The sequence below is a fragment of the Octopus bimaculoides genome, chromosome 1 (assembly GCF_046866305.1).
Source record: "Octopus bimaculoides isolate indiv1 chromosome 1, ASM4686630v1, whole genome shotgun sequence".
NCBI classification, from domain to species: Eukaryota; Metazoa; Mollusca; class Cephalopoda; order Octopoda; family Octopodidae; genus Octopus; species Octopus bimaculoides.
The window spans coordinates 55,508,653-55,530,967 of record NC_142928.1 but is presented as its reverse complement, the minus strand read 5'-3'; the positions used below and the strand labels follow the sequence as shown (position 1 = coordinate 55,530,967).

The 22,315-nt window shown below is 34.6% G+C and overlaps 1 protein-coding gene across 1 annotated transcript in view; it reads right to left on the bottom strand.

Annotated features, from left to right (window-relative positions):
- The window catches only part of LOC106883886 (tubulin alpha-1C chain), a 58,260-nt gene that overhangs the window by 21,428 nt on the left and 14,517 nt on the right, over positions 1 to 22,315 (bottom strand). The window contains exons 2-6 of the mRNA XM_014935025.3: positions 8,485 to 8,716; positions 6,607 to 6,755; positions 4,470 to 4,622; positions 2,179 to 2,482; positions 122 to 382 (exon numbers count right to left, since the gene is read on the bottom strand). Of these exons, the coding sequence (XP_014790511.1) occupies positions 122 to 382; positions 2,179 to 2,482; positions 4,470 to 4,622; positions 6,607 to 6,755; positions 8,485 to 8,716 (1,099 nt within the window). The remainder of the gene's footprint in view (positions 1 to 121; positions 383 to 2,178; positions 2,483 to 4,469; positions 4,623 to 6,606; positions 6,756 to 8,484; positions 8,717 to 22,315) is intronic.

Here is a 22,315-nt window from a genome sequence, read left to right as displayed (position 1 = left end):
GCCTTATTCACCATAAAACAAATATTGATTCAAATTTTGAAACAAGGCTAGCAAAGTCGATTACATTGACCTCTTCTATCATTATTAAGATAGGCTAATATCAAATTTAAAACATACAAACCTGGAACAAGTGTTGGGGGTTGGTTATTTATTCCTACTTTGAAGCCGGTAGGACACCAGTCCACAAACTGGATCGAATTTCTTGTCTTGATGGCTGCGATAGCAGAGTTGACATCTTTTGGTGCCACGTCTCCTCTGTACAACATACAGCATGACATATACTTCCCTTGCTGCAAGTCACATTTTACCATTTGGTTAGTTGTATTAAAGCATGCGTTTGTAATCTCGTGAACCGTCAATTGCTCGTGGTAGGCTTTCTCAGCTGTTAGAAAGAATGTTTGATAAGAGAATGAGTATATATATATATATATATATATATATATATATATATATATATATATATATATATATATATATATATATATATATATATATATATATGTATATGTATATGTATGTGTGTATATGTATATATATATATATATATATATATATATATATATATGTATGTATATATATACGCACACACATATACATGCATACATACATACATAATACATACATACATAATACATACATACACACACATGCACACATATAATGACAATGCAAAAGTTTATCTCAGATATTTTAGACATGTATTATAAAAATACCGTTATCGTCATTATGTAGAAAGTTTCTCCAAATGCCAGAGAAGAAATTTTAAATTATAGGTTTACAAAAAGCCAAATATAGAATATTAAAGTATAAAAACAAATTTGGCTTGAAAACTCTCCGTTTTATTTGTACGTGAGAAATGACGAAACTATAACTTAAGATAGTCTAAGAAGGAACATATTGTGATGATTTAAAAATAATCTACGGTTTTGCTTAAACAGTAAAAAAAAAAAAAGGAAATTTTGTAATTTTTACTGAAGAAAAGGAACATTACAACAAATAAAGTTGATAAATTTCGCCAATATAAGTCATTGCATTTAACAATATCGCATTATCTTTTCAGAGTATTATGCATTAACTATCACCTAAACACTTATGTTACTTTAAAAAATGGTCTATTTTCATCTTAAAAACTAAAGATCCGTTGTACGGAATATGTCAATGCCAAAGATTTTGTGTTATATCAGTGGAGAGTGGCAGTTTATGCTAACAAACCCAACATAGTATAAACGAACATGGCATACATGTCATTTGATGAAAATGTTAATGCAAATATACAGTCTCTTGGGACTAGGTATGTTTCGGAATCCGGAACTTTTCGGGTTTTGAAAATGGTAGATTCATAGCGTACATAAACGGTAGCTCCAGGAATAACATAAGCCGAACCTCCAGTCAACTTTAAAATACTGATTTGTATGTCTCGATCGTACGTTGAACTTAAGTTTTGAGCCCATGAGGTCTCATTACAGTATATTCATAGGCCAAGCCTAGTAGAGCATGTGACAGTTTTTACTAACCTACCATAGTTATGAGGAAAATATCACTTGTTAGCTTGTACTAGACAAATCCTTGCAAAAGTATTGTGTAATATTGTTCATTTGCGTTATGAATATTCACGCTAAGTTGGATAAATAAAATTTTAAGCAATATTATAGTTTGTTTGTCCGGTCATGTTTGGCACCAAACGTCAACTCACCGGTGCTGATTAATAAATGAGATAGAAATATGAGATAGAAGTTGAAAAGGAAGATGAGTTACATTTATGTATTTTTAAAAAATGAAACTATAAGGAAAAGAAAAGAAAAGAGTGTTTATACTCCATTTAAAGTTAGCATATTTAAATGGGGCAAAATAACTTTTGCCAAAATACTAATAAATTACAGATAAATACAGTTAAATTCTAGAAATTCGAAATATTATCGGCTGTAAATGTTGTCAACAAAACAATTTATAAAAATGAGAGAGAATTCTTTAAATGGATACATCATGATAATGAGTAGATTTTTGATTTAATTAATTAGGCACACTATGAATGTCGTCAACGGTGGCTGTTAGTCGTTTGACTCGGCTTAATATTTTATTAGAATATATTACATCGATTTTGAAAATTTTAAAGTCACATTCATTATCAGCATCCGCTCCAAAATCAACGAAAATAAGCAACGAACTATATTCACTTACCAGATATAATTGGTGCATATGTAACAAGAGGAAAATGAATTCTTGGATAAGGAACAAGATTTGTTTGAAATTCAGTAAGGTCTACATTCAAGGCTCCATCAAAACGAAGAGACGCTGTTATAGAAGAGACGATTTGTCCAATCAATCGATTTAGGTTTGTGTACGTTGGTCTTTCAATATCTAAGTTACGTCGGCAGATGTCGTATATTGCTTCGTTATCAACTACAAATGCACAGTCGGAGTGTTCAAGTGTGGTATGAGTAGTAAGAATGGAGTTATAAGGTTCAACAACAGCTGTAGATATCTAAAAATAAACAGAATGACTGACATGTTTAATTTAATTGTTTTGAAGAAGACAATGAATTTGATAACAAAGAAAAGTATAAAACAGGAAATTATTTTATTTTTCAAATTATTTAATTCGTAGAAGAAGATCAGTGTCCATAATACTTGCAGACCTTAAAGCAGTAGCGCCGATAATGATTATGTTGAACTTCTATAAATTAATATATATATAGAAAAAGTGTGAGTAGGGAGGGAATACCAGAATGTAGTAATTTTGTGGTTGGAAATCCCTTTAATGAACATAAGGAACATCGAGTAGACTCGATGGGATTTGTATGTAACATTGAAGTTCAGAGGAGCAAGTACGATGAGAATGGTACTAGATGAGACCAAGAAGCCTCATCTCAGTTGCAGGTGCCTGGTTGCTTGTTGGTCAGTAAATATTTGCCAGCCAAGTCAGATGATCTTCTGGAGGTGGGGATACAGTCGTCCCAAGTATGTGAGTAATTTTTGAGATATAGTTTGATACAACAGTATTTTGAGATACAATGTTATAAAAAATTCAAAGCTGTAAATGTTCTCACAAAGGGAGATCATCAGTAGTTGTAGTGACTTTGATGGTTTTAGCGATATGTACCAAAGCAGGTAGATTGAATGGTATAAGACTGATTTCATGGTATGTTGTAATAATGATGTATAAGTGATGTTGAAGGAGAATAGATTACAATGTGTCTACTAAAGGACACGTTTAAGGTTTTGTTAATAGAAATCCTGGCATAAGGTGACTGGGTTACAAAGATATGAGACCTGTGTACAAAGTATGAAGGAAGATTAAAGAGAGCTCCGTAGTTTGTATAGATAGAAACAGCATTGTTTGGACTTTTTATGTAGGAAGGAAGAGTATGGTTTGCATTAGAAAGTTGTGCGTTTGTTCGATATTGAAATATAAAGTCCACAGGATTGGCAACACTGGCAAAATGAAGAGTGAAATGCCTATCAGATTGTTTTCAGATATTTTTTCGAGATCGACCTGATTTTGATTGGGTATATTTGGTGGAGAAAGAACAACGAAAATATGGTTCGTAAATTGTGGTTTATTACAGTGTCTTCTGTAATATACAGCCCCTGTGAGAGATATCACTATAGGGTTATTATGTGTCAGATGACAAATGCAGTCTCTCGAAATGTTAGAGATTGGTTTAGGCATCAAACTTATTGTATGATCGGAGCTTGGCTATAAAATGCATTCTACTAAAGTCACCTAAGAAACAGGGGATGATGATATAATTGGGATACGACTTTCAAAAATGATTTTGGCTTAACGATACAGAATTAAATGAATTAAAATAAATGGGAAAGGACATAAACAACTATTTCACATGTCCATATGAGGATTTAAGGACAAAACTGTAGGTTAAAATAATTCGTTAGTTGTTTTGTGCTTTCGTTGCCTACTTCTTCATGCAGACGCGTGGCTTAGTGGTTAGCGTATTCGGCTCAATTTCCGGCGACGCATTGTGTCCTTGAGCAAGACAGATTTAGGAATTTGAACTCAAAACGGTAAAGATAGACGAAATACCGCTAAGTATTTCGCTCGGCGAACTAATGTTTCTGTCAGCTCGCCGCCTTATAATGTTTTAATATTGATTACATTAATAATTTATTTTAATATTCATGACTTAGTAATAGTGCATTTTAATATTGAATAGATTATAATAAAGAAAAAACCGTGTGATAGAAATAAGATCCGGCTAGTTGATTTACGATCCGAATTATTGTAGCAGTTTCGATCCTGTTGTGCAGTCAATGCATATTAGAAAAATGGGCACGAACATCACAATTCCTAAATCTGTCTGACTTGAGCTCAATGTATAACAAATGAATAATGGACGTCTTCCTTGCTTCTCCCTCACATTACTCATTAATTAATTGGTTACTTGAAATTCTTGAGGAAGAAAGGCGAGGAAAGCAATGTGACAAATTGAGAAATGACGTAAGCTGATTACCTGAGGTGCTGGATACACGGCGAATTCTAATTTGGATTTCTTGCCGTAATCTGAAGATAATCTTTCCATTAGGAGTGAGGAGAAACCACTACCGGTGCCGCCGCCAAAACTATGGAACACGAGGAAACCTTGCAATCCAGAACATTGATCGGCCTGTGTAAGAAAGAGAATAAAATTCTTTAAAATCGCAATGTAAAACAAAAAAAGAGAAAATGTTACATTATTTTTCTGTTAATGGATCAGTCGAACAGTTTTAACAACTGTAACGCTTCTAATTAGGAGTTTTCTTTCTCAGACATAGGTATAACGTTTTGGGTATGGTAACGCTTCGTCTATATATGACTCAGTAGTTCGGTATTGCACCATGCAACTAAATATCAAAGTACACAGGTATTCAAAGATGTATAAGAATATCAAATAGAACATTCTACATAAGCAAAACCAGTAAGATAAAAGTTTCAAATTTAAGCTAATTAGAAAGTAAAACGTTACCGAAGTTGTTTCTTTTTAACCATTATTGTTGTCTTCTTGCCCCCACCATCTCCAATACAAACATACTTTAAGTACAGATACCAATGATTTCCGGACGTCATTAACTGCATCGTTGTCATCATCATCATCATCATCATCATCATCAGGACCTTTATACGATAAGCAATTTCATTAAATTCCATTTTCCACATATGTAAAGTTTCTGGATTCGTGAAAATGTTCATTATGCCAGTAGAATCAACTTTTAATTAGATCCCATAGGCACAACTAAACACTGATAAAATGTATTTTTAATTGCATCGTTATGTAGCGGAAATTAGCACCTATAGTTTGATAGGTCTTCCCTCGGTGAGGAGGCTGGAAAGCAACAGGGAACTTAGGTTTAAGCTAGTGAACTTGGGTAAGTTTCTACTATTCATGGAAACATACAACTAGGTAATGAGTTGCAGAATAATGGAACTTATTCAATGAAAAAATTAAAAAATCGTGAATGCTTTTTACTTTGTAAAAAAAAAATGGAAGTAGACAAAAAGAACAAAATGAAATGAAGGAAAACGGAGATAAGAAAGAAGTTTAATACAACTTTCTGATTTTGGAAGAAAGCCTGCATTTTGAGGGGAAAGTGGTTAATCGATTACATCGACTCTAGTACTTGACTGGTAGCACTTTATTTTATCGATCCCGGAGGAATGAAAGATAAAGTTAACCTCGGTGGGATTTGAACTCAGAATGTGATGAGCCATAAAGAGGACTTATTCTGACGCACCAACGGTTTTGCTACCTCGCTATCTTATGAAAGAAGAATTAAACATTTAAATTCAAACTTTGCTGTTGCGGAAAAGAAAGGTTGCGATATTTAAGAAGGCTCAGCTATGCATCAGTAGTTTAGTTGATATTTGAAAATAGAAGTTCCTAGTTCGAATATAGTCCGGTACTATGTACAATGCTAAGTATAAGAAAACTAACGATGATCAGACATCAGAAATCAAAATAATCTTTACTGTTTAATGATTACTTAGATAATATTAACAAGACTTGGGTGCAGACGTGGCAGTGTGGCAAGAAGTTTGCTTCCCAACACATGGTTCCGGGTTCTGTCCTACTGCATAGCACCCTGAACAAGTGTCTTCTGCTATAGTCTCAGGCCGACCAAAGCCTTGTGAGTGGATTTGGTAAACGGAAACTGAAAGACGCCTGTAGTATATATATATATATATATATATATATATATATATATATATATATATATATATATATGTGTGTGTGTGTGTGTGTGTGTGTGTTTGTCCACACCACTGCTTGATTACTTGTGTTGGTGTGTTTATGTCCCCCGTAATCCAGCGGTTCGGCAAAAGGGGCCGATAGAATAAGTACTAGGCTTAAAAATGTTTTTCAAGGTGGTGTCCTGGTATGGCTACAGTCTAATGACTAAAACAAGTAAAAAATAAAAGAATAATTTATATATATATATATATATATATATATATATATATATATATATATATATATAATAATAATAATAATAATAATAATAATTTCATCGAGTAATAAGATATCCTTTCCTAATATCTCACGTCCACTGTTAATGAACTCTCCGTTAATCATTAACCCTCTCCACGATAGATATTTCGCTTGACAATCTTACCATTTTCCTGATGGAGTTCAGGACTTGGTCAATTATTTCTCTACCAACTGTGTAGTGACCTCTTGCGTAGTTGTTGGCAGCATCTTCTTTACCGCTAATGAGTTGTTCGGGGTGGAAAAGCTGACTGTACATGCCTGTGCGGACTTCATCTGAAATACAGAATAGCATTTCGTTATTTCAAGAATTGCGATTTAAGTTCAAAAAGAAAAATCAAATGACTTGAAGTATTCACGACGTTTTCTAGAACCTCTGTAACTGTTGAGAAAAGGAAGCAATGGAGTGAGTTATTCTCAGAGCGGAGAATTGACTTGAATACGTGTAACATGGTGAACTTCGCTGAAGGTACCAAAAAGCCAGGTGGTATTGTTAAATTGGATGATGAATTAAGTCTAACCACTTAAGAACAGTAAAAGTTCCTCTGACGCGCTTTCAAACAGTTTCTGTCTCATAGATTTCAATCTTGAGGATATGGCTATGACCACACAGTCATACTTAACTAAGACGTTTGATATATTGATGCTTTAAAATTCATTGTAACAATAACGAGGAAGACAATGATGATGATAAAATCTATTAGACTCAAGTACCCAATACAATGTAGAAGTATAAAACAGTAGGATTTATATCGTATAAAAAGAGGGCGAAATTACCAAAGAAATTTCAACAAGAGAAGCTCGCCTCTGGTGAGGAAGACAACTTGTGGTGGTTCGGACGAAAGCCTGCAAAGGTCCAGATTACCCTAATGCTTCAAAAGGGATTAAAAGTGTCATTTTTCATTTTCTTGAGTGAGGAGCCGATTTTTATGATAGATGCGACTAACAGCTGCATCTATGTATAACACCTATGTATAACAACTGTTCGACACAAGCTCATAAATCAGTGATGCACGGATAGTGAACAAATGCATATAAGATTGTTTCGGAGCCCTGAGTACATCTAGTAGAAGTTTGGCTGCTATCACACTCTCATAACCGTAGTCTGTCTTAAGCAAGCAATGCATCTCACTAACACTATCAGACCAAGGCTTTTTGGAAGTTGCCTAAAATGTCCGACTTGAACGTTTCCAGAAACGACTGCTCAGACTGTTCTCATCAACATGCAGAAGCGTTCTCAGACCCTCCCCAAGTATAGCATTCACTAACCTCTAAACAAATGCCACTATACAGTGTAGCGATCAAACTTCTGAAAACGGGATCGACTGAGGACAACTTCCAGGTAGCGATGGTAGAACTCGTCTTTATTGATCAGCGTCCTACTAACGTTAGATTTATTCCACAAACTACATTATAATACCTAACATTAGATGTGAGCTGTTATGGAGAGATCTACTGGGAATTGCACAGATCTTTGGGACAAACATTGACCTTTTGGCCAGCATCTTTGCCAATAATTTTAACTCGCGAGGCGGCGAGCCGGCAGAAACGTTAGTATGCCGGGCGAAATGCTTAGCAGTATTTCGTCTGTCTTTACGTTTCTAGTTCAAATTTCGTCGAGGTCGACTTTGCCTTTCATCCTTTCGGGGTCGATAAATTAAGTACCAGTTGCGTACTGGGTCGATGTAATCGACTGGCTCGCTTCCCCAAAATTTTAGGCCTTGTGCCAAGAGTAGAAAAGAATATTTTTAACTCTCTGCTTAGTAGAGCCGTGAGACTGCAGTTGTTTAAGGTGCCCTTCTTTTTCGAATCCTTTTCGTACAGCATTCAATGCTACTTTACTAGAAGGATGAAAGATAAATCATGTGGACTAGAGATCGCGCTCGTACACATACACACGCCAACACATACGCACACACACGCACGCACACACACACACACACACACACTGTCCTATTATCATTATTCCTGATGAATACATGCACCAACAAAATCATTTACAAACCTACGACACTAGGCTCCAAGTCAACATATACAGCTCTAGGGACATGCTTTCCAGCGGTTGTCTCCCTGAAGAAGGCATTGAAAGAAATTTCTTCATTTAAGTCTGCATCATCCGGGTTGTCTTGCTGAAGGTAACCACTTGGATGAATACCATGCTCCAAGCAATAGAGTTCCCAACAAGCGTTTCCAATCTGCACTCCCGCTTGACCAACATGTATTGAAATACATTCTCGCTGGAAATAAATAAATGAATAAATAAATAATTTTAAAAAGAGCAGGACATATGAAAACTGAAATGATTAACGATAAAAGATAATAACTTTAACAAATATTAGTCAAATATTTAACCGAGCAGTTTAGAGAGTAAATTTAGCAAACTTTAATTATGGATGTAAAAAGCTACAATACAACATTTATTACAAATAAAAGCCGAAAAATATTTCCTCGATAAAGTATTGAATGTTAACGTATTAAATTATCGACACTTTGTTTTTATATTCAAATATTAAAAATAAAATTCTCTCGGAGTATTACATGGAGAATTGCAATGGCAGAAGGCTGAGAAACGTTGGTTTGACTCTACTTTTGTGGAACTTAGATTCAGAAACACGACTGCTTTTAGTGTAAAGTATCTCAGATTAATATAAATATATATAATGCAGAGAGCACCTGATAGCTTACTAGAAATAATTATGCGATGAAACAATATTTTCCAATGATCAACGTTATTTTCATTATTTTGACTAGTATAGAAGACAGTTCCGAAAGTGTTTCGGCTTTGTTATGACCTCGGCAGCAAAGATTAGCTTTCACCTTACGGAGAAAAGAAATGAAGAAAGAATCACTAGGTAATGTAGAAGATTGTGCTCTGATTAGGCTTAGAAAACATAATAGCTTAAAGTATAAAGAAACCCATATATATTCTTTTCTCCTCTAGGCACAAGGCTCGAAATTTTTGGGGAGGCGAGGCCAGTCGATTAAATTCACCCCAGTACGCAACTGGTACTTAATTTATCGCCCCTGAAAGGATGAAAGGCAAAGTCGACATCGGCGGAATTTGAATTCAGAACGTAAAGACAGACGTACATCAGGTTTGTTTATGGGTTTCTAAGGCGGCGAGCTAGCAGAAACGTTAGCACGCCAGGCGAAATGCTTAGCAGTATTTCGTCTGTCTTTACGTTCTGAGTTCAAATTCTGCCGAGGTCGACTTTGTCTTTCATCCTTTCGGGGTCGATAAATTAAGTACCAGTTGCGTACTGGGGTCGATCTAATCGACTGGCCTCACCTTCCCAAAAATTTCGGGCCTTTTGCCTAGAGCAGAATATATATATATATATATATATATATATTCCGCGTCAGTACGTTCCCCTTTTTGTATATATAAATACCTGCTCAAACGTGCGTCTATTGGATTTAAAGTTTTGATCCATTCCAAATCCGCATTTCGACCAACAGATCTCATTAAAATTATCACAATTGCTTGTAGGTTTTAAATCTTAAACATCATACTGAGAAAGTGTTTTAGTTTACTGATTTGCAAGGATAATCTCAATTAATCAAAGTTTTCCAACTCATAGCATTACATTTGTGAGACTTCACTATATTTCTGCTAGAGCCGTTGTTAATAACCAAGGATTAAAATAAGCAAAGATTAAATAAGCAAAGATTAATAAACAAAGATTAAAAAGTATTGTTCATTGTCTTTGAGGGACTTGATACAATATACTTTTTATTATAGTGTATACGGTAATTTTTATCGACTGTCATTTAAACCGTTAATTTATTCATTTGTACGCAATATTACAAGAAAATACGACAACCAATCAAAAACTGCATAATTAACATTATAACCTATATCTTTCTAAAGTTGGCATGAATTTCAAGACGAAATTCTAATTCTCAAACCCGAAAAACTTGAAGAGTAACTTGAAAATGTTTTTATATACTTATGAAAAGAAATCCAACGCGTAAAACCTCATTTACAACTCACAATTGGGCTTCTTTCGTGGGTGATGTGAGATGTAGGTGGTAAAAGCGTTGGCTGGAAAAAAAATCAAAGGAAAGAAAAAGAAGCAATAACAGGAAAAGTTTTACTATAGAACATACTGGAATGCTGGGTAAATGAGAGAGAAGACAGATACACAGAACAGCTTGTTTTTCTTTCCTTCTCTCTCCTTTGCTCCAGGCATACATTTGTAAAGCGAAACCCAAACTATATGTTTTCCCATCATTATCGTCGTACATCAGGTTTGTTTATTTGTCTTTTTGTTCCGCTGAAGAAGTCTAAAGAGAAACGAATGAGGAATTTCATTGTATTTGGTACCATTGATAGATTCGTTTAGAAACCATTTTCTAGCTGCCATTAAAACACTAAACTGTCGTATTAATAGAAAGAATGCTTTGAATGATAATGCTTTTCATGACACGAATCTGTTATGACAAGCATTTGTCGACAAAAGATGTTTATAGCTTATATTTACTCATCCGCAACAGTGAAATTCTTAATCGTTGGAAGAAAAACAAAGTGAATAATTTTATGCCGAAGATTGTTTCAGGGCCAGTAACCAATTTAACATTTTTTCTGAAGAAAGAAGAGATTTTGTGGTTGTTTAAGTATAAAATGTTTACTTCGACAGTACTTGTGAGAATGTGTTTGTATATGTGTATTACAGAGAGAAGGCAAGAGGGAGAGAGGGAGAGAGAGAGAGAGAGAGAGAGAGAGAGAGAGAGAGAGAGAGAGAGAGAGATCGTGTGAAGAATTTATCTGAATGATTTGATGGTTAAAAAAGTGAAAAGTGACATAAGAGGAAAAGCTAAGTATACATGCTTGCATATCAAAACGTGCTTAATAAAGATGTTTTACATTTCTACTTTGGAACAGAAAAATCTAAAATTGCCGGCGAGAGACAGCAGCAAGATAGATTGCTATTGAGTTGATATTTCGTTTTTAATTTTTCTATACGATTCATGCCCATGTAGACTGCTCTAGCCACCAGATTCTATTACTATTTTTTGTGTACACTTGAGACAATTCGCTAAACAGAATCTTTTTCACTTGAAGTCATAATTGTGATAGCAAAAGGATTATTTACATGGAGAACGCTCATCAATGCATGCCAACATTCAGTTTTTTATAAACTCAAATTTCGAAGTCATCTCCCTTACTTTTGAAGAGAATAACCACTACGTTAATGATTTTTTCTTTTCATTACTATGTCATTATTTTAAATTACTTAATCACTGAATGTATTTCACTAAACTCATATATTGCATGTCCTCCCATTCGAGTTTTAATCAATTTCATAGTTCTCTTTCTTGCCTTTTACAAGAATTTATTATTGATGTTAATGAAATCTTTTTCATTATAGGTGTAATTTCAATCGATTTAATTCCCGGTGGTAGCGGTGGTGGTGGTGGTGATGGGGGCTTACTTCATCAATTTTACTACTCGCTTAGGTTTCTCATAGTTTAGCTCCTTAAAATGTACGGATAGTTGTTTTTTTCCGGTTAGTCTAAATTACAATACCGTGAGTTTGTAGAATGTACTCTACGGAGGAGTCAAACGTAAGTTTTGAGTAGGACTATGACTGAGTTAAAGTTTTATTTAGTGTTGCCGATCTGTTTTATTTTAAGCAAAATCTGGCGTTGAAGTAAACTGATAGAAATCTATATCTGTAAAAATTATGAAGTTGAGCTCATGAATTTAGATGAAGTTTGTATGCCAAGGAAAGAAGTGGAACCCGACTAACGCTTCGCATGAAAGAGACATTAAAAAAAAAAAGAATGCTTTCTTTAGTTTTAGTTCAGACGTGATTTCAAATAGAATATTTTGAATAGATTTGATATTAGGCTGTTGCAGAAAGTATTGAAGCTAATTTATATTTCATTTTCCCCTGGAAGTGTAGCAAATAAATTCTTTTGTTCGCTAATCAATGTTAGTGTTTAATGTGGGACTACTACATACTTAAGAGAAAGATGCACATATTTTCAGGACGCCGGTTGCGTGCTACAGTTTTGAAGAAAGTTACTTAGAGAGCTTGCGTTTAGCTTTACTATCTCTTGAAATATCTGCTCTGTCTACAGCAGTGAACTGCACCTTATGCAAGTCACTTGGTAGAAGAGAACGAATTATTGAGTGTTTAATGAGACTGCACAACACCGACGATGGAATATGAAGCATAAACAATGTAACTGGCTGGTCATCAGCTGACCGAATGGTCTAGATGCAACTGTCGTCGCATTAAATCTAACGGGAATAAATGTTATTGAAAGCAAAAAGAATTTCTTTTGAGTTTAATGTATACTTTGGTATTTGAAAGTATAAAATGAAACCAGATGGCTAAAAATAATTGAGTTTACTAAAGAGACCAATGTTGAAGAGAAAACATGTGGTAATGAAAGCAGAGAGATTTAAATGACCAGTACGAGAGTAATTATTATTGCAACGAAAAATCACCCTTACCATAGTAATTATCATAAATGTTCCAACAACAGAGCTTGTCAATCATCACTTACTGTCTCGCACGTCTGTTTAATTCACAACAGATGTCAGCAGTCAGTCATCAATGATATTAATGACATTTGCTTTTAATTTAAATTTTCCTTATTAGTATCCTTTTACAAATGAAATCTATTTACTTGGTTTCTTAAGCGAACATTTTCGTGTTCCTAATATATTTGTATATAAAGAAAACTAGGCTAGCATTTGTAGAGTATCATTGGTAGCACCATTGGCATCATAACTTGATGTTAACACTTAATGCTGGGAACGATAAAAAAAAAAACTAGCTGGAAATAATTATGCGGAGATAAAATAAATACTAGTCAAGTATTCAAATTATTAAAACGGACATTTGTCCTAAAATTTCAGGCCGTGTACCTTTATTATAAAGGAACACAATTTTAATTATTTCAGCAAATTATTTAGACAACTCCGGAAATGCTCTGGTCTTATTATGACCTCATGATCGAAGCATAGACTTCATCTTTTCGCCGAAGCAGTGATGAAAGAATTGCTAAGTGTACAATCGTCTCTGAGAATTAGTATTGTGTAGAGTACAAATGTGGATAGTGTTCCTTTGTTGTATATGCGCTAAACAACATAAAGTGTTAAATTGACGAAAGAAGCAGTGAATAATAGGATTGATGTGAATTAGCGATGCTAACATTTAAGATTTATAAGATGCTATTACTTTTAAATTTCCATTTTCTCTCAGACAGACTAGCATATTTAACACACCGCGTTTAATGTTTTGAACAACATAAATACTCTCAATATCACAGAATTTTATTTCTGTTGAAAGTGAAAAAAGAAGGAAGTTGATTTAAATAATTGGTAGGTGTAGTCTTGATGTTTAGTGATGGAATATTATTTGAGCTTGACAAAAACCAAATCACACATATATCCATTCACACACATATACATACAAAACATCAAATTTATTGAACAGTAGTTAGGTACTGGAATGACATATTTTAAAGCTCGCAAAGTTGGATATTTTGTATGCCGAGAAAGACTAAGTCTAATTTCAATTTGTTGAAGTTACCAATTTTTGAGAAATAAGGGTAGGAATAAGTTAACTTCTTCCAATATTATAAGTCAGTAATGGAAACAAGGTGGTAAATAGGGCATGGGATATACCTATTCCTCAATGTCTGCAAATGGAGACATTGGCTATCAATAAAAATTTCTCTTTGAATTTGATTTGCAAAACTTTTAATGCGAATCTGTAAGTTTAAACCAATACGGTTAAACTTTGGTAGAATTACACTGCTAAAATAAACACACTCACAAATGTTATGGGATGAAAGATTTCTGATGGTATAATTGAAATTGAAGTGAATCACGATTGGTGCGTGTGTTTATTGGTAGAGTGATTCTTCCGAAGTATAGCAATGAAAATTTAATTGTTTATTAATTATAATTATGCATACTTATTTTCTTCTGTTCACATAGTAAATTACATTATACAGATTAATCCATTGGAACAGACTTACATATGGGAGTGACCACTGAGTGGTTTTGTGAAGGATGAAATAAAATAATCCGAGGTCAGGTAGAGTATAACAGTTTCCAAAGGCCCCGACCCCTGCACTCCATTGTATTGGTGAGTTAAGTTATCATTTGTATTTCATTAATCGTTGTTTGTGTAAAATCATATTGCTTTGTAAATATTCGTATAATTTGATACGTGAAATGTTCAATACAAAATTTACCGTTAGTAATTAAGGCGGCGAGCTGGCAGAATTATTAGCATGCCGGGCAAAATATTTAAAGGCATTTCGTCTGTCTCTACGTTTGGATTCCGCTGAGGTCAATTTTGCCTTTCGGAGTCGATAAAATAAACACCAGTTGAGTCCTTGGGTCGATGTAATCGATTTACCCCCTCCCCGAAATTGCTGGCTTTGTGCCAAAATTTGAAACCAATAATGACGTGTATTCGACTGTGGAGTAACGCGGAAGAAGCATAAAATATTAGAGAAGTGTTTACTGAAGTACATAAAGCATAACTTTTTAACAAGGGGTTATCCTCCAAAACGGGACATTTGTATCAGTATTAGCGAGTTTATTGGATATAGTGGTGGCGGTGGTGCGATGAGACAAGTTGTTCTACTATTTTATGTCTCCGACCATCACTGTTAGGTTTGTGTTGTTTTTTTTTTTTTTAAACAAGATAATGACTTTATTGAACCACACCAATTCTCCAACATCAAATTTTTGTAGTGAAGATATTTGTAGATTCTTGTGGTTTTACACTGTGAAGTTATGAATACGTATGTAGGATTGCTTACAGATAATGTGGGGATGTTTTTGTATAAAAAGTATAAAATGTTTTGAATATTAGTTTCCATGTATTAGGACGGCGAGCTAGCAGAAACGTTAGCTCTCTGGGCAAAATGCTAACGGCATTTCGTCAGTTTTCTCGATCTGAGTTCAAATGCCATCAAAGTCGATTTTGCCTTTCATCCTTTCGGGGTCGATAAAATAAGTACTAGTTAAGCATTGGGGTTAGTGTAATCCACCTCCCCCACTCCACTTGAACTTGCTGACCTTGTGCCAAAATTTGAAACCAATATTAGTTTCATGTATTAAAGTGAAGTCCAATGACGTTTTTATGATCTTGGGCTTTTGAATAAGTATTTTGAAAATGGTGTTTATATTTAAGGTTAAATTAAGGAACAAAAAACCACAAGACTTGTCACACATGTACAATAGAGCTATGCTACACATTTTAATTGCAATAATATTATAGATTAAATTACTCAAAATGAGTTAAAGTCACACGGTCAGTAGCTATAAAGTTGGTTAAGCTAATAACAATATAAAATGTTATGGAGACTACCATTAGCGAGAAGAAAAAGATAAGAACTAAAACAACTAAAGGGGAAAACAACCGACATGAAATAGTAGCTTATTGTGCGCATACACTCTCTGTCACACACACTCATATAATATACTCAAACACAGCACACAAACATACATACACCAACCTTCAACATACAAACGTAAGCATATGGAAAAGACGAGAAAAGAAGATGGAGCTAGAGCTATGTAATTAGATGTGCAGAGTGTGAATTTATTGCAGATGTTCTGATTGAAGTTGATTCGGTAGTTATGGATCATGTTTTCTTTTTCTATATTAACCTCTCGGGATATCTATTTGGCCTTACCTTTTAACCGTTTGTCTCTATGAAACTAGAAAGTGGCCTCAATCTCTGATAGCTTTCTCATCTGACCCAGTTTATCTAATTGGATGGCTGTTAACAGTTAAACGTAGCAGTGAACCTATAAACTTCCGCCGCACTGGCCTACTAAAAATGTTTTGCAGATACCACATTTTTCAGTTCTTTTCCGACCTACTCTGTAGATTTTAATAGTTGTACTCGCGCGTCTTAGTTCGAAGAATTAATTATGTAAGAATGGGTGTTGTCAATTTTTATAGCTGGGAAATATTTAACAAAATAATTAAAGATTTTAATCAGAAGAAAATTTACCATGGCTCAGTGGTTGCGTTCTGTGATTCAACTTCCTGATACTGTGTAATAATTACTAAAATGACTTATACTTACGTATTCCAAAAAACAAAAAAAAACAAAAAAAAAAAACAAGAACTACTAATATAGAGGGATACAGAGATAAACCTATAAACGATAAACATACTTATCTTCCTTGAAGTCAAGCCAGATGTCAAATACTGAAGGCCAATAGAAATGGATACGTCTCTTCTCCGACACACACGCACACACACGCATATAAGTACGAACAGATACAAGAAATTCTTCATGATTTATGACTCATCTACTACAAATCCATATATGAAACACTGGTGCTTTGCATCACTTTATTTCTCATCTACAAAAAACTGAATATAAGCGATGTGGAATGTTTGCTGTCACTTGGGATTGTACCTGCTCTTTCTCTCAAGCCCGAAAATCTAACTCACCAGCGACTAAATTTCTACCCACATACGTAACATACAAGCACGGTATTTGGTGCTCAAACTAATGGGTCCTGCCTGCCTGCCTGCCTGCCTGCCTCTGTCTCTCTGTCTCTCTTTGTCGATATGAACCTTGCATTTTACATTTTCTCTCCCACACTTGTGATAAGATGGTTAACGAGGGAGCCTTTGCATGTTAGAAACAGCAGCCAATCTCCCTCAAACCGTACACTAAGCAATTAGAAAATAGCATGCTGAATACTGTGGTCTTGAATTTCCTGTACAGAGGAAAAAGTTACAGCTAGAATGCTTTAATCATAGGTCTGCTTTGATTAGGGTTAACTCGGGGTTAAACATCACCTCCAACAACAACAGCAGCAGGAGTAGCAGTTAAAAACAATTCATACTCACATAAGGAGTTGCTCCACATGCAAGAAACAACTGCCAAATCTTCTTCAGATCACATCTTATGAGCTTTAAAAAAGTGGTGGCGTGTTGAATAATGCAAACCTAGATACACTATTACTAAATATAAGATATGATAGTATGTTTGCTTGCAGTCTTGCTAATAGGATAGTTTGAAGGAGAAGGCTATCGAACAACAATTACAGAGTGGTTGTATAAGCGGTAGCGTAGCTAGAGAGTGTGCCATTCGGGGCAGTCTTTGAGTTTACTGTCCCCATCCGAGGCCCAATACAGCCTTTATGACCTTATATAGTAGACCCAAAAGTGCCGTCCCCATAAAAGCTTCGCCCGGGGCAGAGCACCTTCCCTCGTTCCCCGTTTCCCACCTACGCTATTGTATGGGGATGAAAGGATGAATTCGTTTAAGTTCTAATGCAGCATATTTCATGGCTTGAAAGTTATTTTTGAAATTATATGCATATACATACATACATACATACATACATACATACATACATACATACATACATGCATGCATGCATACATACGTGTGTGTGTGTGTGTGTGTGTGCGTAGTAGTTTGTTATGGCCAGTCAGAGAGTGAAACTTGGTTTCGCACCTATAAAGCGTTTGGCTGTGTAGGGGACTCATCAGACTGTACCTAATGTTTTAGAGTATGCCTCTTTTCGGGATATATGAACTACTGACCTATATACGTATGATTAAATGAGCTCGGCGCGCGACAATTAAACCATATAGGTTTTCACCTCCAACGCTAATCGCGTATTTCTTTAGCGATTGTGTGACGATGCGCTTGCTCCATGCTTGCCTTATAAGCTGCATCTACTCTTTGCATCTGTAGTGTGACGTCATGTGTTGCCGAATATTGAAACATATGTAACAATTGGAATAAAGGATTATCAAGTTATGCCTGTTCGTTCCTTTAACAAATGCACACACACACACACGCACACGCACACGCACACATACACTTATATGTATATATGTATGCATATGTGTATGTATATATATATATATATATATATATATATATATATATATATATATATATATATATATATATATATATATATATATATACATATATTTATGTATGTATGTATGTATGTATGTATGTAAGACAGCGAACAAATATACATGCTAATTATGTGTGTGTGTGTGTGTGTGTGTGTGTGTGTGCGTACGTGTGCGCGCGTGTATACACATATACACAGTGTACATGCAGATTCTGTTGCATACTCATAAATATCTTAATTACGAAGAAACAATCTAAGTAATCCGGTATAATATTGCTTGTTATCTTATGATTTGCAGCTGGGTACATTGCGCTGGGTTTCGTTCCCTTCAATCGCAAAATGATTGTTTTAACTTCAAGAAACGCAAGAAGTGAACTAAACAGTCTGAGGTTTCAGAGTAATTAACTAAGTGTTACGAGTGTAATAGCAGGGCCACTTATTTCTTAACTCAGACTTTAGATCAAATGTACATATTTACTCAACTGCTGCAATTGTGCATACTCGAAATTCATGAGGTCGGGCTTGTTAGTTATGTTATTAGCAGAAAAATTAATCTACTTGATGTTCTCGGTTCTCAAACAATTTGAGACATCTAATATGGTAAATACTTCGCATCTAAGGAATAACTTGTTGACTGATCGTATATCCAATAATAAGTCTGTTTTAATAATTTATTTCATTAGACTTTATTTTCTTTCATTTGTCAATCTACTTAAATTGTCTCTGACCTGGGATCAATGCATTTGTGCAGTAATTGTGCAGCTTTTGAAGAAATTCTGTCGCTTTTGAAGAAATTCTGTCGCTTTTGAAGAAATTCTGTCGCTTTTGAAGAAAACATTATTTTAGAAATATCTTGAATGAAAATGCGGAATATTTATATCTAATGATATCTGCTTAACACTTAACCATAATCCTCTAAATTCATAGCATTAAAAATATTTGTTGATATGAAAAATATACAATTTGATCAGCTTCATGAAAATGATTAATCTTTCTAATGTTGTATAGACTATCTGTATTAAATGTTAAAAGCTTTATTTTCATAAGTTTGTAGAGATCTATGAAATTATGAATTAACTATTTCATTTACTCAGTTTAATATGATATAGTTTGTATTTATCACATACAAAGTATAATCAAGAAGAATTTTCACTTAAAATATATAATTATTTTACATATCTGTGATTTCTAGCAGCTGAAGTAGAGACTCTAACAGATTGAATGTTTATTTGGCTTGACACAACATAAAAATTACGTCTTCGCAAATAATTTAAAACGAGACATTTCTAAAGTATATATTTTCAGTTACTTGACCAAGAGGGAAATCGATTAATAATTTCCACGTTATACAATAATTAGGAATGGTTAGAACCTTTTTCTTCTCGTATTTCAGTCCTGTTGACAAAATGGATGTTCTATCTTCATTGCAATCAAATTTACTCTCTGTGCTTGTTAAAGTCAACATTTTAAGATGTTCATATACGCTCGCACACGCACATATTTTAACTTTAGATGTGCGACATTTCCATGATAACTGAATTTTATCTACAGTTCGCGATTGTATACCGAAATGGATAGTTTTGTTCCACAATATTTACATTTTACCAATGTTTTAATCGATGTTTTTCAAATCTATTTCCAGTTTAAGATTGTCCCAAAGCATATGCACAAGTATTAACTCATATATTTACAGACACGCTCACTACTTGTGTATCAAGTGCAAACATGTCTATATCAATAGGGTTAGGAAGTTCGCTTCGCAGCCACATAATTCTGGTTTCAATCCCACTGAGTGACCTTTGGGTAACTGTCTTCTATGATAGCTTCGGATTCACCAATAACCTCTAAGTAAAATTTCTTAAACGGAAACTGTGCAGAAACCTGTCGATATAATTTTGTCTCAGTAGCAAAATATAAATGAAATACGAAATATCAAATGAAAGTAAAAATACATACATATATATATATATATATTCTTTGACTTGTTTCAGCCATTTGACTGCGGCCATGCTGGAGCACCGCCTTTAGTCGAATCAAATCGACCCCAGGACTTATTCTTTGTAAGCCTAGTACTTATTCTATCGGTCTCTTTTTGCCGAACCGCTAAGTTACGGGGACGTAAACACACCAGCATCGGTTGTCAAACGATGGTGGGAGGACAAACAGACACACAAACACACACACACATATATACATACATATATACGACGGGCTTCTTTCAGTTTCCGTCTACCAAATCCACTCACAAGGCTTTGGTCGGCCCGAGGCTATAGTAGAAGACACTTGCCCAAGGTGCCACGCAGTGGGACTGAACCCAGAACCACACACACACACACACACACACACACACACACACACACACACACACATATATATATATATATATATATATATATTGAGAAAATGGAGGCAGTCAGAATTTTGGATAATCCTTTATTATCACTTTCGTTCGTTTTCGAACTCGCCAAGACAAGATCAAAATCAAAATGGTAAAAACAGAACGTTTCGTTCAGTTCTATATTTAAGAGATGAAGAATTATGTACATTATTTACATTATTTACATTATTTACATTCGACGGACATTTGTCCTCGTCTTGTTTGTTGTTAACACAACGTTTCGGTTGATATACCCTCCAGCCTTCGTCAGGTGTCTTGGGGAAATTTCGAACCTGGGTTCTCATTCCTAAGGTATTTTCGACGTTATTGTTATTATTGTTGTTGTTCAGGTTACTGCTTGAAATCGAACTCGGAATCTTGGGGTTAGTAACCCGCGCACTTAACCACTACGCCATATGCTCGTAGGCTAGTTTTTAATAGAGTTTCTCTATATGTCTCCATTGAAGTCTAATGTCAGCTCCGAATCGATTAGATAATACAGTTCTATATTTAAGAGATGAGGAATTATGTACATTATTCACATTATTTACATTATTTACATTCGACGGATATTTGTCCTCATCTTGTTTGTTGTTAACACAACGTTTCGTTGTTCATTCATATGAATTAGATGCTCTTTTTTTATTTAGAAGAGGAGAATATTATTATTATTATTATTATTATCATTATTATTTTTTTTTTTTCTGGAAAGAGAGAGAGAGAGAAAGAAAAAAAAGCGTGGTGGGGAATAGATAGAGAGAGAGGTTTCAGGCAATCAAGAAAGAGGAGAAAAATAATAATAATAAAGGATGGGGAAAGGATAGATAGATAGGGAGAGAGAGAGAGAGAGAGAGAGAGAGAGAGAGAGAGAGAGAGAGAGAGAGAGAGATAGAGATAGAGAGAGAGAGAGATAGAGTGTGTGAGTGTGTGTGTGTGTGTGTGTGTGTGTGTGTGTGTGTGTGTGTAAGAGAGAGTGAATGTGTGTGTGAGAGAGTGTGTGTGTGTGTGAGAGAGAGAGGTTTCTTTTCAATTTTGTGTGGTCAACTCACTGAAATTTCATTACAAAGTATTTTTCTTATTTTTTCTCCTTTCTTTCCCCAACTGCAAGGAATATTTTCTTGGTGAAACAAACAATTCCCTCTGCCAACGTGCAAGGTTCCATAGACAACAGATCCGACAAGAAGAATTGCACAAGATTCCACTGAACAAGCATCTAGAAATGTGCGGTGAAGGAAAGTTCAAAATCTTTCCCTTTTACAAATGTTGAAGTGATGACCCAGAATTCCGAAAAGCAATGGAGCTACACTTCATCAAAAAATTCTCTTCAAAATTAAATGTTTGAAAGAGAAGTAATGGCTCCAATGTTAATAACGTGATATTCATCTCTATAAATGATCAGATATATATATATATATATATATATATATATATATATATATATATACATATACCTGAGAAAGAATACTAGAACCATTTTACTACTGATTAGGAAAGATATCTAATGTAGCTAGTTGGCAAAGTAATTCGTGATTCTGACTTTATTTACCTAATTTATGAATATTGTACTAACATTTA